Source organism: Astatotilapia calliptera, chromosome 4 (genome assembly GCF_964374335.1).
Source record: "Astatotilapia calliptera chromosome 4, fAstCal68.1, whole genome shotgun sequence".
Lineage (NCBI taxonomy): Eukaryota > Metazoa > Chordata > Actinopteri > Cichliformes > Cichlidae > Astatotilapia > Astatotilapia calliptera.
Genome location: NC_137425.1, coordinates 36,501,527 through 36,519,762, shown reverse-complemented (window position 1 = coordinate 36,519,762; position 18,236 = coordinate 36,501,527). Strand labels below are relative to the sequence as shown.

At 44.9% G+C, this 18,236-nt stretch overlaps 1 protein-coding gene across 2 annotated transcripts; it reads right to left on the bottom strand.

The window, feature by feature from the left end:
* Positions 1-972: 972 nt before the first annotated feature.
* rogdi (rogdi atypical leucine zipper) lies at positions 973-11,322 on the bottom strand. 2 transcript variants are annotated; one of them, XM_026166256.2, is made up of 11 exons: positions 10,909-11,322; positions 7,999-8,070; positions 7,622-7,704; positions 7,396-7,453; positions 7,232-7,312; positions 5,687-5,782; positions 5,511-5,609; positions 4,588-4,701; positions 4,453-4,502; positions 3,967-4,093; positions 973-2,724 (listed from the first exon to the last, which is right to left on the bottom strand). In XM_026166256.2, the coding sequence occupies exons 1-11, from the start codon at positions 10,981-10,983 to the stop codon at positions 2,683-2,685; spliced, it is 897 nt and encodes a 298-aa protein (XP_026022041.1). In that variant the 5' UTR covers positions 10,984-11,322; the 3' UTR covers positions 973-2,682. The 2 variants fall into 2 exon arrangements, with proteins under 2 accessions (XP_026022041.1, XP_026022042.1); XM_026166257.2 differs by having other exon boundaries at positions 7,396-7,450; positions 10,909-11,320.
* Positions 11,323-18,236: the final 6,914 nt, after the last annotated feature.

Genomic DNA, 18,236 nt, shown 5'->3' with positions numbered 1-18,236 from the left:
TGTTTCTTTATACTTTATTATGTTACAGATTAAGTCATTTGTTCATACTTACTCTGTTTGTCTTTTCAGTCTCCATGAGGGTCAGGTGTGGGGAAACGCCCACCTGGCATTTCCTCATTTTAAAGTCCTGCTGATGTCACACATGACATCAGCAGGTCAAACCAAGTGGAGGGGTTTCTTTGTCCACAGAGATGCTTCCTTTTGTTCGTGTTAAAGTTTAAAGGGATTTGTTGAATGTGTTTCCTTTTGTTAACACTGCCATTTAGTCGTGTAAATGTGCATGTTAGAAGTGTGTAGAGGTTTTGTGTTTTTAGATCATCTGTGTAGTTTTAGATCCCTCAGTTGAGTGAGTGGTACTGGCTGGGCAATTGGAGGGAAATTGATGGCCCTATTTAAAGCCAGTCTCTACCAGATGCAGCAGAGGTGAGCTGTGTCATCAGAGCCATGTTATGTTGCACATTAAATTAAGCTCACTGTAAATAAATTGCTCACCTCTGGAAACCTGACATGTCTGCGTAATCTGCTTTCCTTCCACCTTCCTTGACGTTCGAGTGCGACTACTTCAGTCAGCAACCATTGTTGCTTCCCTCAGCATTTATTCTTGGCAATGACAAGGCATCACAACTGGATTTTGACTGAACAACTCCAATATCATTTTGTCTGTTTTGAGCCTTTCAGAAGTAAAGGTCCTGGTGTTTCATCTCACTGTGCTGCTGTATAACCAAGTACATGAACTTGAGCTTCATGGAACAAACTGATGGATGTTTCAGAATTCTGATTGCAAATCAGGTGCAGCTGGTGTTACCACAAACAAACAAACCGGGTCGGGTAGGTTTGGATCTCTTTCCCCCCCTAATGTATGACATCATTACAAAAATGAATTTTGCATGAATCTTTGTCTAATATTAAATCTGACAACCTGAAATGTGACAAATACAACGTGGCACTGCATTTCCAATAATACAAATGAAGTTCAGTGATGACTTTTTTATTACATGCATCTTAAGATCACCAAAGAGAGTTCATCAGGACGAAAGTTTAATTGCACACATTCCACATTTTACATGACAGGCATCTTTAAATACATTAATACTTAGTGGAAAGAAGTCATTTGTTCATGTCTACAATAGTATTTGGTTCAAAGAAAATCAACACGAGACGAATACAAACAGCAACAGATGATGTCACAGGTAGCTTATTTAAATAAATCCATGTAGTAACAAAGAGGGAATGTGAGGTCGAGGGATGAAGGGCCCTGCTCCAGCCACGTTTGTGTTCATCAGTTTGCACAAATGTGTTTCTGCTCATCCTGCTCGTCGGGTTTTCTTACAGCTTCTGCTGTTCTGAAACAAACGTGCTGCCATCTGTACTGAGCTCAGGCCGGTGTGCAGAAGCAGACAAACACAGCACATCAGGACTGCGCGACAATCTGAACCAAAGCAGACTGGAGGAGCCATGACACGTGTAAATATACGCCGTGCGTGGTTCTCTGTAAAGCAGACCACAGGGGGAGACTGTGGCATGTTCGTGATATCACTCCTAACAGATGTTTTACCCATTACAACAACGTTTGATTCTTACTGTGTCCCACACACCCACATACTGAATGAGGGAATAATTCGGAGGAAGAGGCTGAGCTAGAGCAACACTTCCTCTGTTGATTGTGCACCTTATAAAACTGGAAACAGGATCAATTAGAGCTCAGCTCTGTGAAGAAGCATCTCAGTATCTACATACACAGGTCAGCCAATCAGCTAGTGACAGGTAAAATGAGCTGAGCAGCTGACATCTATGTCCAAACTGCCACTCATTACACCCCAAACGACCTGGTACAGTGATGACAGCCTCCAGCAGAGCCCCGTCCTCCACGTACTGTGGAGCAGGTTTGTTTCCTGTGGGAAGATTAGAAAGGTGCTACGGCAGGAGAAACGGAACAGGAGCTTCTTCAAAGACCTTCCTCCTTTGTTTACGTTCTTGGTCCCATCAAAAATACAGAAAACTGTTACCTTCATCACAGATTCCTCCTCCTGTTCCCACTCCAACATGATGCGCTTGGCAGCCACTGAAACTGCCTTTTCCATGTGCATCATAACAGTAATGCACAGGCACTGTCACGCAGCACTGCTGCTGCATGTGAGGTTAATGCTATGCAGCAGAGTGAATAGATGATGCTGTTAGTGGCAGCAGACTGTTTGAGCATTTTACACAGTCACAGGCTTGTGGTGTCCACCTGTGTACCAGTACTACAGTACTACAGTACTACGGTACCACAGTACTACAGTACCAGTACTACAGTACCACAGTACCAGTACCACAGTAGTAGGGCAGGACTTTACTACGAGGAAGCTTTCAAAGCGATCACCATGCTGGGACAGAACAAGTACAAGAAACGTACTTTTAGTACAAAATTAGTGTTCTACAAAACAACTCAAACACAATCAGGAATGTGAGTGTGGGTAATAAATAATTCTATTAAAGGGAACCAAATGACATGAATCCACACGGCAGTACTGAGACGCACTGACGGGACTGTCTGCTATCTGGGCTAACATCACTGGGGGCGGAGCTTTAGCGCTCTGACATCACACTGCATTTCAAATAGCTAAAATAATGAACACTTCCTTTACAACAGAGTGCTAAGTGCGAGTCCGAGCGGAGCCTGGAGGATGACGGGCTGCAGGATTAAAAAGGTCTGTAGTTCCAGAAACTGGAGAAAACCGAGATCTGCAGGGAAGGAAGCAGCTGGGATTCAGTCAAAGATGAAACAGTTTTCACTTCCTTTCACTTTCTGCTCACTGTAACAGATTTAATGGTGAAAAACAAAGAACTGTCTAGACCAAAAGGAAAGGTCACTTTATGAAACAAACTGCCAAACGGTCAAATACTTCACGCTACTGTAGAAACACGTTTAGGCAAACCGTGCTGTGATCATTTAAGCCAGAGCTCTTTGATCCCGATCTGTTCCCACAGTAAAGACTTAGGCTGCTTCTCTAAAGTAAATGAAACAAACCCAAAGTCTTTGTTATCCAACGTTGCTCATACAGCTGTCACGTGACCCTGGCTAACGTCTCGGTTCACCCCAGGTTAGTTACAGCGGTGTGGAGACGTGTTCGTGCCCTTCATCATAACTGACTTTTTGTATGTTTGATCCGAAACACTTAAGCGTGACAAAAAGACCCCCCGCCCCCCATGAAAGCTCCAGAACCATCAGCATCAGGGGTTAGGCTAAGCCTCGCTACACTGAATGGTGGTGTTACTAAAAGTTCATATTTTCTGTTTTTATTTCACTTTTAGCTTTTAATTCAGTTTTCAGAGTAAATGTTCATATTTCATTTACATGTTTGAACATTTTTAGTCACATTGGTGTCATGCTGGCACAGAAAAATCAGTACAGGTGTTACAGTACGAGCTGTCATCGAGCAGAAACGGGAGCTGGAAGCATGTAAATATAATAATAACCACTGCAGCCAAACAGAGAGCCTGACGAGCCCAGCTGTAAGTAAGCTGTTAAGACTCGACTGTACGCTGTGTTCCTGTTTTCCTCTGAAACAATAAGTTCTGTTGCAGCAGCCTTTCAACGCCTCTCTCTGTCTCTCGCTGCAAACTTGACCCACACAACAAAGTAAAGCTAGTTTCCAGCTACGAGCCCGACACGAACCCGACGTATCAGCCAGAGGTCCCTTTACTACGGTTCGGAGCCACGGACCTGTTTTATATACGCGTGGGATAGTTTCTATATGAGATCGCTGCAAAAAGTGCAGCCTTACCTAATGTCCACCTACTGTTACTCATTTATATGAAGATTTTAACATCTAGCTGGTGTTGGTGTGGCGAGTAACAGTTCATTTTAAAAGTAACCTTCCCAACACTGCCGAACAGACAGCACGTGCTCCCAGAATGAATGCTCCATCTCCTCCACGTCTCTCACGTCATGATTAATAATGTGCGAGTGTTTGAGGGACTGACCTTGTCCTTCAGCTGCTGACAGAGCTGCAGGGATATGGTGAAGAACACCAGCGTGTCGCTCAGCCAAGGCACCACACACTCCACTTTGTGAACATGGCTCACCTCAAACCGGTTGTTGTTGAGCTCACTGTGTTAGCAAAATGTAAAGAGAGCTTAGATACTGTCCACCATGTACACTTTAGCACTACTGTGTGTTACCAGTAACTAGATAGTAAATCAGTTTCCATCCAAGCCAGCATCATGGGGCAGGAGCCCAGCTGTTGAGTAAGAGGCCATTTGGCCACAGTCATATTTAAATATTACTCAGAGCCAGGTTTCAGTAATATTACACAACAGAATAAGGCTGCATCATCTGGTAATGGAAATATGTGGTTTTCTAATAATAAGCATGTACAGGAATAGTTGCAATGACACTGATGGCTCTTTGTGTAAACGTTTCACCTCCTACAACATGTTCAAGCTTCATCAGAGGACTGAAGGACTTACAACATCGCTCCAGGGCTGTGCAGCACTGAGCTCCCAGCAGGCTTGAAATTCTGCAGATATGAGAAGGATCACAAACACTGGTCACATGACAGAGGGCGGCTCCACAGACGGGTGCACGGTGTCACAGAGTCTAACCTTGGTGGTGTTAGCAGGCAGCACGTGGAGCTGGTACACAGTCAGACACAGTTTGCTTAAGTTGATGTAAAAGTTGACCATGACATCCCCGGGTATGGGAGGAGAGAACATTTTCTGGTGATCAAACAAGAGAGGCCGGTGTGAGGCAGTCAGGCTGAAACATCACAGGAAGGTTTAACCTTCAGCAGTATTACTCTGCTGGGTTTCTCTGCAGTGACTTCACTGAGCCAGCACTCAGAGCTCATCAAGTCCTGCTTTAAAATTCATCATCAGAGCCAGGAACAACCTGCAGATTGCTTTGGTGTATTTCTGCCCTGGTGGAGTTTATTTCCACCCACACCACCTCCATGAGTGCTTCTCCAACCTTTGTCCTCTAACATCAGAGCAGCATGGGCTCCGAGCAGGTTCATTGGGTAACGATATAACGAGTAATATTTGATGTGGCTACTGCCACGTGGCTCTAATAACATATCCTGCATTACACAGGTCTAAAGTGTGGACAGCAAAGGTGTAAATAGCTCCTACAGGTTACCTGAAGTTCATCTCGGATCCTGTGAGTGTCGACCGAGGTTAGTCAACGCCAACCCAGACTGCGGGCGCTGGTTTCACAGAACAGTTGTGGATTCAGAGCCCAGCACTGAGACTGGGCTTTTTACAGGACCTAACTATGACTCACTGCGACTGTTCCACTTCAGCACTGCTTTTGATGCCATAGATCGCCCTCGTCTGTCAGCGGGAGCCTCTCCCCAGAGTCAGAGGGCTGGAACAGTTTACACTGCACTGACCTACAGGAGGACAGCTTCCTGAGAAACCCTGCTCTCACGAGGAACCTGATTTGACTAAACTTGCTGTCATGTTTTCTTTAAAACCTGCATCTTTACACAGTTATTCTTCAGTAAGATCATTGAGTGCAGCGTGTTTACCATCAAACCGCTGGCAGCCAGCTCAGGCAGCGTCATGGAGGCCGGGGTAGTGAGGCGGTTTCGAGCTCGTGTAAGCTGCAGCATCACTCCATCCATGAGCTGCAGCATGAACACAAACGTGATGTTAGTATCAGCAGCATCAGCAGAGTGGCAGCTCTGTGCTAACAGGGACACACCTTGTTGACCTCAGCCCCAGACTTGAAGTGGTAGCTCTCGTCACGGCTGCTCAGCAGCTGCAGAGCCTGGTTCACGTGGTTCCTGGCATCTTGGATCTGATGGGCCACAGAAACGAGGACCAGTGAAGGGTGGGGGTCATATGTTAACACAAGTTCCTGAAGAAAACTGTCCAGCATCACCTCTCGGCTTCATTGCATTCACTTTTAAAAGCTAGACTAGTATGCCGTTATTTTTGTGCCACTATTCTGAGCGCACGTAAAAAAAAATTGAGCGCACGTAAAAAAGGTTTGCAGGTGTAAGTGTTGCATTTTGAGGAGAAATTTATTTTGAGTGAACAAAATAAATTTCTCCTCAAAATGCAACACTTACACCTGCAAACCTTTTTTACGTGCGCTCAGAATAGTGGCACATAAATAACGCCATAGACTAGCTGATGACTTACAGACCGTCGCCTGTAAGTCATCAGGTGCAGCTACTCATACGGATACTAAGTAAAGCTTTAACTGTGAACATGTTTAACAGCTTGGTTTTTCCATGAGCTACTACAGAGAGGAGCAATCTTCTGTTTGACAACATAATCATGCAAATGAAAGCAGGACCTGAATAACTGGTAAAGTCTGTACAGAGAACTTCAATAAATAAACACGGCCTCACAATGACAAAGATATTATTCCTAACTACAAACAATGTGCTGCTTGGGGTCTTTCCATCACTGCAGAGCTCAGACATTAAGACAAACGTAGTGCTTTGGCTGTGGGACCAACATGTAGAGAGGAGAACTGGATCCACTGTCCCCTCCTGGATGTTACCAAACATCAGACATGTGAAAGAATCTGCTGCTTTGTTTTCAGCTCGTGGCATAACATGTCCCTAACATGAGAACAACATGTGACCAGTGTCACGTTTCCAAAGTAGACCGAGGCGTCTGCCTCCACCCACACCTGCCCACACCTGCCCACAGCTCGGCTGCTTTGGGCTCAGTGATATCTTCATAATGCTCTGAATGTCAAACTGTGTTTGGTATAATTAATGCAAAGTGTTGATTCAATTCAAAGTCATGTTAGAAGCTCGCTGGTTGTGATGTGGTCAGGCCTCCCTGGTCAGAGGCCCCGCCCCTCTGACCACAGTCCTGCTCACGTTTGTCATTAAACTCTGAACAGACACATGCTGACAGTCTTATAGTTACATGGATGCATCAGGTAATACTTCTGTGATGTCACACTACATGCGTGCTAGCAGAGGGCCCACACAAACGTTACAGTGACCGTTAACGCCGTGAGACTGGTTTCATTGGTAGTTAATATCTGACCTAACATCGCTCTGCCTCAGCCTGGCTGCACTCTGACAAACAGTAAGAGATTGCTGCTTTGCTCTGTGTGAACCACGTCGTGCACGTTAGCTGCTTCATGGTGAGCGTTATACCGGGGAGCTGAGGAGCTGCCTTCTTTCTCGTTGTTTTCTAAGGTTTCATCCTCAAACTTCTGTAGCTGTAAAGTCAGAGAAGCAGCTACGTGTTGTATTAAGTGCAGCGCTGTTTTCTATACCTGTTGCAGTTTCCACTGTTTGTCTTCTCTAAACTGGAAGTGCAACACTTGGCTGCTCTTTGCAACCTTCAGGTTGATATCCTGTTGAGACAGAGTCAAACATTAAAGATGCTCAGCCTAAAGCAGTGTCGTTAAAAGCCTTGGTGAGAACGTCATACACTCACAGCCTGAGTCAGCACCTCCCCCTGCAGAGTCAGCACGCCCTTCACCTGATCCATGCTGCTGGAAAAAGTCACATTTTTACCTTTGGAATCATCACAGGACAACAAATACAGAAGGAAGTGGATGTGAAAGGTGACCCTATCACGTATAATGCCGACAGCGCTACATGTAACGTGATGTCACAAATGATTACCACGGTAACAGTACGGCAGTGTGAGCTGCATTTACGTTGAGCTGCCAAGGATGAAGTTCTCCTGCTTCAGCTGATTTTCAAAGCCTGGTGTCGGCATGGAGAAACGTCTGGATGCCTCCTGGTGACAAGAACACAGCAGAGACTTCTTCATGTGCTGAAACGACCTGAGAGCTTCTTCCTGCTCTGCTGTGGAGTCCTGTTAGAGGACTGTGTATTTATGGTGCTGAGGACACTTGTGTTTGCCCAGCCTTTCAGTTAAAACAGCAGCGCTCTGTCATAGTGACCTGCCAGATGCTGTCAGCCTGGCAAAGACTTAGTGTGACCAGCAAAGAGCTCCATGGGTAAAGCTCATGTATCATTTCAGCCACGTAATTATGCAACTATTTCTAACACATGAAAGCTCATCGTTTACCTTGAGAACATCTTGGAGCTGCTTTAAGACAGCGTGCACTTCTTCTTTAAGCAGCCAGTTGAACTCCTCCTCCTGCCAAACACAGTGAACCAGTTTCCTGTTAGTGAGAGACAAAGATAACAGCTCGCCCTGCACGCGTACACAATTACTATTATTGATGGTAAATGGGCTGATTCTTATACAGCACGTTTCTACTCTCCCGGAGTACTCAAAGCGCTCTATACAACATGCCTCATTCACCCAGTCACTCCCATTCTCACAAGCACTACCTCTGTACTGAGTGCTTTCTAACTACACTCACACACATTCATACATCGGAGAGCAAATTGGGGTTAGTATCTTGCCCAAGGATATTTGGCATGCAGAGTGGAGGAGCCTGGGATCGAACCTCCAACCTTCTGATCAGTAGGTGACCTGCTCTACCTCCTGAGCTACAGCCACCACCCATTATTGATCAATAATACATATCAATAACTATACGAGACTTCAAATTACTCATATGTCAGTAATTTACATGATTACCTAATAATCTGCAACATTGTGTCCAATACCCATAAAGGTGTATTTTGACTTCATCTGATTAGACTGATTGACTCTATGGAAGATTTCTGCTGCAACACAGGCAGCCGTCAGGTCAGGTCTGTTATCTGACCTTTTGTAGTCTCGCCTCTTTCAAATAATTCAACTAATGTGAGACTGAAATTGAGCACTTGAAGGGTTTGAATGGAATATTTACGCCCGTTTAAAAAAGCTAACTGGCTAGCAGTGTCATTAATAGGGATGGGTACCGGTGTTCTGACATAAACGGTAGTAACCAGACCGAAAAGCAGCGCACATTTTGGTGCTTTATTTCGGTGCTTTTTTTTTCCTGAGCTGTGATACACTTCTAGCCAATCATTTTACGTTTCCGAGGATAGTAGGCGGGTCCAGGTACGTACGTTCTTTTAGAGCAGAGCTACAGATTAAAAATGTCCAAGGCGAAGCGGTCAAAGTCTGGCTGTACTTCACAGCAAAAGATGCAAACTCAGCAGCAACAAGTGCTTTAAGCTGATACTGTGATACTGTCAAAGGAGGTAACACCAAGAATCCGATGAAACACCTGGCGACGCATAGCGTTTTTTTAAAAGCCCAGAAATGCGCCGTATTTGATAGCTTGCTGCGAGACCTCACACTGTGCACGTTGGGTGGGTTGCCAGTTATCGGACCCGGAGCAACATCCCCCAAAAACCCGAAGAGGAGAGTCCTGGCCCCTAACCCTGCCAGTGTAGCAGAAATGATGAGGATGATGATGCAGCAGCAGCCGTTCTTCTCTGCGTGAGTAGCTTAATGTTGTTCGTGTGTAATTTACGTTGAGTAGGCTAACCACGTTATTACATTAATGCATGTAAGGTGAACTAGCAAACATCATCATAGCTACATGCAGCTGTCTTCTTGTTTGATGGCAGATGCTCCCTTCACCCTGGCCAAAAAGGCTAAAATGACCAAAGAAAAAGTGGAAAACAGCTAAACATGAGAGGTTTTTGGACAAAGTTTGTGTTTTTTTTCCATTGTTTAAGCACTGCTTCCAGCCAAGAGTGATGCCATATATGCCCTATAGCTGCAGAAAAGGCTAACATTGTTATCTTTTTACAAAAAACAGCTGAACATGAGAGGTTTTTGGACAAAGTTTGTGTTTTTTCCATTGTTTAAGCTTCCAGCCAAGAGTGATGCCATATATGCCCCATAGCTGCAGAAAAGGCTAACATTGTTATCTTTTTACAAAAAACAGCTGAACATGAGAGGTTTTTGGACAAAGTTTGAGTTCTTCATTCGTTAAGCACCGGTTCGAGCACCGTTTAAGCACCGGCACCGTTTCAAAAGTACCGATTTGGCACCGGTATCGGATAAAACCTAAACGATACCCATCCCTAGTCATTAATGTCGGTGTAACATCCACATGAACACAGGGAACCCTAGAACAAACTGTGGGGTGTGGCCCACTGGGGGGAGCACCGGTCTACAAGGGGACAAGCCGTTCTGCCAACGAGCCGTTGTTTCTTTAACGTCCCCACACAGACCACTGTTTCATGGTCCAGGTTCAGCCACTTAAAACGGTCTGATCCTGGACACTAATGACTCCAACAGGCTGTGACGTGGAACTAAGCAGCAGTGGTAATGTGCCGCGTGTCCACAGTGGGGCTCAGTGCAGAGGCTCGCTACAGTAGACCTTACACCCTACTGGTTTGTATGAAAGCATTAAAACCACACTGCTAATGTTCTTTCACAAAAGTGTTGACATTATTAGCTGTGATGTTACTGCCCCGTGTGTCCAGCTCAGACTTTGTTCCTGTGCGCGTCTCATTACTGAAGGACAGGCCAGCTGTGGACCGTCAGCCAGCTGTGGACCGTCAGCCAGCTGTGGACCGTCAGCCAGCTGTGGACCGTCAGCCAGCTGTGGACCGTCAGCCAGCTGTGACAGTGGGAGCTTACTTGTGATTGGTTGTTACTGGCAAGCAGACGGTTTTACCAGTACATGGCTGAATCTGTTCACAGCCATATTAGATCATTCCCTCCTGCTGTCGTAGAGATACACTCTGTGACATTTACACGCGTGTTGATGCCGTGTTTAACAGTACGACCCCCGCCCTGCAGGGAAAACGTTTAGGTCCAGTTTGTCCTCGGTAGTCAGCAGCAAACAGAAGGCTCGGGCTCAGCTGTCGCTCTCACGGTGACGGTCAGTGAGCCGTTGCCATGGGCCCACTGACCGTCAACCACAATGTCACAGTAACATGACAGCGCGCGGGGCTAACAGCTACCGTGGGCAGCTCTGTGCAATAACAGACGAGTCAGTGCGAAGCACCAGCAGCCTTTCAGTCACAGCGCTGTTTGCTAGTGCAATGGTGCGATATACGCGACGGCTGAGCAGCTTACCAGCACAACGCGCTCCACCTGACTGGCCGTCGACGTCTTCGGGAGCTCCGACAGAGACCTCTGCGGATTCAGCATTTTGTCCTGGCACCACAAACAAACACCGGCCTCTCTCGCTCGGGGTGACGCCGTCTCACGGTGGCCTTTGGAAGCTGTGTTGCCTTCACTGACGCCGGATACAAGTTAAGTTAAGTTGAGCACCCAAAGAAACGGCGATAAGTTGAAATAAGAAACCAAACAAAAGCGACCACGGCACGATGCTCCGTCACGGCAGTAGTTTATAATCCGGCCTGTGATCATGTGAGTCAGACGTTATATTCACTACTGCAGTCCATAGAGTCTGTATACTACCTGTGTGCTGTCGTTACACACAGACGATGCTTCTTCTCTGCTGCATTTAGTTTGAGAGAATGAAGCTACATTTGTATTGTTTTATGACAACCACCTGAATGCAGCATCAAATTAGTCACGTGTTTAGTGCGGAGCCCTCCCATCCAACGGCTCTGGCGTAGTGGCGCCACCCACCAATCCATATCTGGCTTAAGAACTTCCGCTTGGCGTTTTCCACGCCGTTACGCAACCCACGCCTGACAGTTGGTCAAACTGGACGTGACGCAGCGTCAATGCGGCGACATTCCTCGTCCTGAGAGTTGAGTCGGGAGGAGGTCACAGTGAAGTCCTGTGGAGTGCGCTGAGATTTTATGTAAGAGCGAGGGGACGTTTGCATTCACTCTTCTTGGAGGATTAGCATCACCTGCGAGGCTCACCTGCCTCCGTCACGTCTCGCATTCACATTCATACACCTCGCTGTGATCTTGATGGCACATTTGTTTCAAGGTTATTTTCAGAGAGAGCAGGCGGACTGATGGTCGGGATGTCCGCGGATTTAATAAACACGTTTCCATAGAAAACACAGTCGTGAATCGCTCCAAGAGGATCCAAAGATGCCAGACTGTGCCATTTAAGTGAGCAATAGTTAGTCAGGCTTTGTGAAGGTCATTCACAGTGTTGAAGTCAAAGGCGGGTAAAGCAGGAAAAAAATAAAACACCTTTTCAAGACGAATGAATCCGAGTGAGAACGACGATCGCTTAGCAGAAAGTGCTTTTCTAACAGTCAAGCTCTACTAAGGTTAGATGTTAGTTAAACTGCAAAGCTGTTTGTCTACAGTGTTTCTTCTGTGGTTCATGTACAGAAACCTGTAAACAGACAGGCACTTAACGTGGAGCCGTTGTGTCTTACTCACAGGGTCCAGTTTCCTGCACAGAACAGACATTACTGCCACTGTGCATGTGCTGAACACCCAATGAGGTATTTATTAGGTGCCGTCCTCCAGCTTAAGTAGGAAGCTGATCACACAGGTATTCACAGGTGAGGTAATCATCTGCGAGAGCTGGGAGCAGGAGACGGACCACCTCTAAAATACAAGGTGTGTTTAATCCATAATCACACACAGAGACATAAAGACCATCGTGGCAAAAGAAAGAGTGAGTGCGTTACAACTGTAATGCATTTCAACGTCTGTATAAGTGTCACCATAACAACGGTCTACACGTGTACAAACGAGAGGTGCATCTTCTCGAGTTCAGTGAACTTGTGACTGGGGGGTTGAGAGCTGGATTCTTTTGGTAAACTGGAGAAATGACAGATATCCATGTACCGACTTTGGAAACAGCAAGGAAACAACATTTTGGATGTTTCACCACTGTTTGTAGCCTCTAACAGTGGAGACTGGTGGGGGCACAGAGACAACTTACAGGTGTTAAAGGAGACGTGGAGGGGAGGGACGCTCCCATGTTTTACTCCCCTGCAGGCAGACTTCCCCACACTGCAGTAAAAGCTCAGATACAGACGCTGTGCTGCACAGAGGGAAAGTGTGGGACAGATGGAGAGGTAATCAGGAGCATCCATCCTCTCTTCTCTACATATTCCTCTTCCTACTTCCTCCCTGCTTTCTTTCTCCTGTGTAGTTAAAGGGAGGCTTTCATGTTTTGTTTCTGGGAGAACAGGAAGAAGAAAAATACAGAGCTCTGTATCGGGGAGGTATAGAGCTGGAGTCAGAACTCCAAGCACAGTGACTGGTGGTGGAAACAGAAGCTTGCACATGTATTCAAATCTTTCATATCTGAGTTTAGTTTAAATGTAGAAAACCAGGATACATTTCTGACGGGTTATACATTAGTTTTACTCATTTACATTATTATAATAATACTTTGATTTAAAGGTAAAGCAGTTTCTCATGTGTGGAGCCTGTCTCAGTGAGCAGGCTGGTGACATCAGGACTAATCGGGGAAGATTAGTGTTTTTTTGTTTTTCAAACAGATGTGTTTGTCATTTGTAACTGACATTTCAGAGCTGAAAGAAAGACTGACTGAGAGTGCTTCCTGGGTTAAAATGCCCATAGAAGTGATCATCTATATAAAACTAAAAGGTATTCAGATCAACTGATGCATACATTTTTATCCTTAGTTATCCTTTTTCAAACATGTATGTTCAGACATATCTGCCATCTTTCTCTCACAGCTACGATGGCCAAGCTGACTTTAGATTGGTTTCCCCTACAGAAGAATAATTTTGAAGTGGTTTGTGGCTGTGGTTGTTTCTAGTTTCTACTGGGACCAATCCGAACTTTCTGTTCGCTAAGCTTAACTTAGTGGCTTAGTGAACTAATATGTCTGTGAAGGTTCTCAGTCCTCCAGGTCATCGTAGTCTAAGGAGCTTGGAAAGAAAAGCGTCTGGGCTTCTTTAAGTTGCTTGAAGACGTTTCACCTCTCATCCGAGAAGCCTCAAGACATGCTTCCCCCACACTGGATCCTCACCAATGCTGTACCCACAGGATGCTGTACCCACAGGATGCTGTACCCACAGGATGCTGTACCCACAGGATGCTGTACCCACAGGATACTGTACCCACAGGATGCTGTACCCACAGGATGCTGTACCCACAGGATGCTGTACCCACAGCGCTTCACTGTGTACTCTCACACCTGGACAACAAGAATACATAAGCAAGAATGCTGTTGGCTTCATGTGGAAACAGAAAATGGGCACAAGAACAGTTTAAGGGAGGAAAGAGTTTGATATAGTTCGGGTCACTCCCTTGGTGAGGAATGTCAAATGGATGAGAGTGACAGCGAGTAAGAGAAGATCCCAGAATGATGTCTAAAGAACAGTTAGGAGATCGTGTGTGTCTGTGTGTGTCTTTAGAGGACACTGTGATGTAAGGAGCCAGGATGTCGTTCCACGCAGAGCCGTCAGACACAGACACACAGAAACTTGTACAACTGCAGATACGGATGTATGCGTCATGCGTGGTGTCACACAGGTGTATTAGCCCAGGCACAGACCTGAGCCACAGCCAAGTCATTCATAAACAAATCATCTGCTGATGGGAAAGTTAGTGTTTGGTGGTCTGTGTGCCAAAGTATTCCTGAACCCAGTTTGCTTCACTGGAGTGTGAATGTAGGAAGTGCTATAAAAAGCAGTCTATTATTTCATTGTTACTAAACACTTATATGAAAACCAGCTTGTTTGTTCAAATAAAAATTTTGAACCAATTAATTGTTTTCTCATAAATTTACTGACATTTTGTTACACTTAAAACACTTTATTGTCCTGAGGCAACAAACCAATTTCTGGTGTGTGTGTGTGTGTGCTGAGGGGGACTAACATCATTGGTTTATATACAAACTGTCTCGAGCCATCAGAGCAGCGGCGACATGTGGTGCATGTGGCAGGGCATCCAGGCCATCAACACCTGCCTGCCGCGGTGACGCCTCCCTACCAGACGCACGGAACAACTTCTATGCACGGTTTGAAGCTCAGAATGACGTGGTGATGAGGAAGTCCAACCCCCTCACACATCCGGGTTCTGTGTCTGACCTCCGCTGATGTGAGGAAAACTCCTTGCAGAGTTAACACATGGAAAGCTGCTGGTCCAGATCACACTGCTGGGAGATTCCTGGCTTCAAACTTTAACCTCTGCACAATAGCACAGGTTAAAGAAGTTCCACAGATACATACAAATATTGTAACTAACAGAAAAAATGAAGGATGTGCTCATAATTCACAAAGAACAAGTAACATTCAATGTGTTTATTACATTAGATTGAAATGAATGAAGAACTGTTTGCTGGAAACAGTTTTGGTGGTTTGTGGTACAAAATGTGTAAATGATCAAACTGTAAACCTTCATCTTTTTATGTTTTTATGTTTTAACAGAGGTTTAAGAACAAAAGCTGTCAAAATAATGTGACATTCAAGTAAATTCTGTTTCACTCCTATAGTGCTAAATCAGCAGTCGTCTGATAATACCGAGGAAGATTTTTGTGAAGAAAGCGCCATCTGCTGGTGACATGTTGTAATTGAATGAAAGGCCTGTTTACAGGGGAAAGCAGTAGAGGAGGGACTCCCAGCAACTGTCAGCTGCTGAGGGGCAGTTTTATGTATCTACACATCCTCACAACAGTAATACACACATGCATGCCTCATCCAAGGATCCTGTCCACACGCATACTGTACATGTAGAGTAAGTGTGCACATATATCATCCTCTGTAATTTCCATACTGTGAGCAGTGCTACTCAGTGAGCTAACCTAATTAACTGAGTGACTGTGTTTAAATGTGCTCATGCTCTGTTCACCACGCTCTGCTGTGGATGTTAGGCAGAAAGCTTTTAGGCATGTTTCAGAAAGCACTGAGTGCTCCAGAAAAATACCCTGTAAGAATCTACAGGCGCTTGATGCAGTTTATGAGAAATATTTGCACACAGTTGTCTTATTGGACACAAACTCTATGAAGAAAAATGTCAAAATACACAACATAATATATTAAAGTTAATATTTCAGTCACCTGAGAGGCGCTGAGCAAGACGGGTTTGATTTTCATACAGACGCCAAATTATATATGTAACTGTAAATAATCATAAAGATTACTATTTCTGTTGTTATTTAAAAAAAAGCTCTATCCAACTACACTGACACACTGATAATACTGCGCTATAATGACATATAATCAAATACTTTGTGGTTTAAAGATGAAACAGCTCAATCTGTCATAACGTTTTCTCTAAATTTAACCTTTATTAAGGAAAAACTCTTGAGATTAATCTCTTTTTCAAGAGTGTGCTGGCCGAGACGTACAGTGGTGCAGTCATAAGTTTCAGCAAATACACATACAAATCCAAACACTACCACAGACCAGGAGCAAACAAAGAGAAAACACAGAAACAAACAATACCTTTAGTAAAAGTCACTGTAAAATAAATAAAAAAGGGAAAAAGGCAAACTATTGGCAGCCTGTTGAAAGAGGTGGGATTGGCTCTCATTACACCCGAGAAAGGTAAAAGTACTTAACATCCATAAGAAATGCATGTCTGGCCTGTTATGCATGATTTAAATAAGAGAAATAACAGTAGCATTTTTGCTGCACAGCGGTCAGCACTGTCGCCTCACAGCTAGAACGTCCTGAGTTCAAGTCCACCATCCTTGTGTGGAGTTGGCATGTTCTCCCCATGTTTGTGTGGGTTCCCTCCGGGTACTCCGGAGACAGCTAAGACAGCTGGGATAGGCTCCGCCCCCCTGTGACCCTAAAAAAAAGAAAAAGAAAAAGCAAAAAAAGCAAATGGATGAATGGATTAAGCATGTTGTAATTCATAACTGAGAATCAGAATATATGTGATTTTGCAAATAGTTAATTCTGCTGAATAGAATAAATGTAACAAACATAAATCAGAAAACGTATGAAATGATTGTAACAGGCCTCAGTGTTGCTGCGTGGGAAGAGCAGGAGACACTGAGGCTGCACTAACCTCAGACAATCTGACTTTAACATGTAGTTATATTGTGATGAACAGAGTTATGAAGTATTTCTTTGAATTAAAAAGAGATGATGGTGGAACCACAAAGAGTCTAATGATAAATCCTGTTAAACAGCATAAAGTGAACGAAGCATCGAGGAAAGTAAACTCGTGACTGAATGTTCTTATGTGATGGAGTCAATGTAAGAGGACAACACAAGAGGAACATGCAGTGATAAAGTAACCTAATAATTACAGTAATTTGATTTGGCTTTTGCTCCTGCTACATCACTTCAGTCCTGCAATTAAAAAGTCTAAATTGTGGACGTTTAAACCTTTTGTAAGATGTAAAAACCTGCATATTTTTATAACATCACTCAAACAGGTTTTTGCTCCAGTCTTTGAGGCCTACCTGTCCAGGCCAGTCAATTCTAACCCAATCAGTTACAAGTGCACACATTTAGTTACTGATAACAGGTGAGTGTTTGGCCACAGGGCCGTCTTGGCAAGCACACCTTCACAGGGAGCAGCATGGACGGTTAGAGCTCCTCCCCAGCTTCATCTTACCACCCTTATGACCGCTCGTTTAAACCAGAGACACGTCCGACCAGTATGTAAGCTGACTGAGCCACACAGTGTCTTCAAAGACATCTGATAAGGGAAGCTTGTGTGCTGTAAGATCATCTCTGTGCAATTCAAAAAAGCCTAGAACAGGCCTTCCCTCTTCTGCATGGAGCAGAAGCTGGACATGCCCATCAGAACACATGAAACAGTGCATCGGCCTGCTCTTTATGAAGCTGACAGTTTCCACAGCTGAGTCTAGTACAGCCTTAAGTTCTCCAGGTGTCTTTTTCACTGCGAGGGCCTCACCATGGATACTGCAGTGAGTCCACTGCATTTCTGGCGCCAAATTCAGCTTACTCCGCTGTGGCGACCTGTCATGGCTTTAGCACCATCCATGTAGACTCCAGTGCACCTTTTCCAATCCAGCCAATTCTCTTGAACGGATGCACTCAGGAGCTGGGAAACGTGTTCAGCTGTAGTTCTTGTCTGAAGTGACTTACAGAACAAAGTCCTCTCGAGCTGCACTTTGATGTTCATATCCAATATAAACAAGCAAATTGGCCATATCTGCAACGTCTGTAGTCTCAGTGTGCGCTTTTATCATCTGTCATGGATCCTGTTCATCACCAACCTGTGTCGTTGGTAAGCGTCACCAAGCTGTTTGGCAGCCTTCTCCTCACATGTGATGCCTGTGAACTCTTTGGCTAACAGGCACAGCTGTTCACCAACTGTGTGTAGCTTAGCTGCTGTCGCTATGAGGAGACTGGCACTGAGGCTTCTTGTGCATTGGCTATGGGTGTAGCACAAGTTCAGCTTTGTGCTTTGATGGATTGCTTTCCCAAATGCAAAACACAGGAAACCCTGACAAGGACCCTCTATAGCAGCATAAGTTATATCTGGATACATAATATGATAAAAATATTTCAGGTAGCAAAGAAAGTGGAACACATGTTTCCAAAGTCCAGTACATAA

What these genes read in the sequence shown, in the direction of transcription:
- rogdi (XM_026166256.2), bottom strand. Translation starts at nt 10,983, where the DNA reads ATGCTGAATCCGCAGAGGTCTCTGTCGGAGCTCCCGAAGACGTCGACG. An exon ending in AGGTGGAGCGCGTTGTGCTG is followed by an intron (nt 8,071 to 10,908) that starts GTAAGCTGCTCA and finishes TGTGTTTGGCAG; the next exon opens with GAGGAGGAGTTCAACTGGCT. An exon ending in AGCTCCAAGATGTTCTCAAG is followed by an intron (nt 7,705 to 7,998) that starts GTAAACGATGAG and finishes TCTTGTCACCAG; the next exon opens with GAGGCATCCAGACGTTTCTC.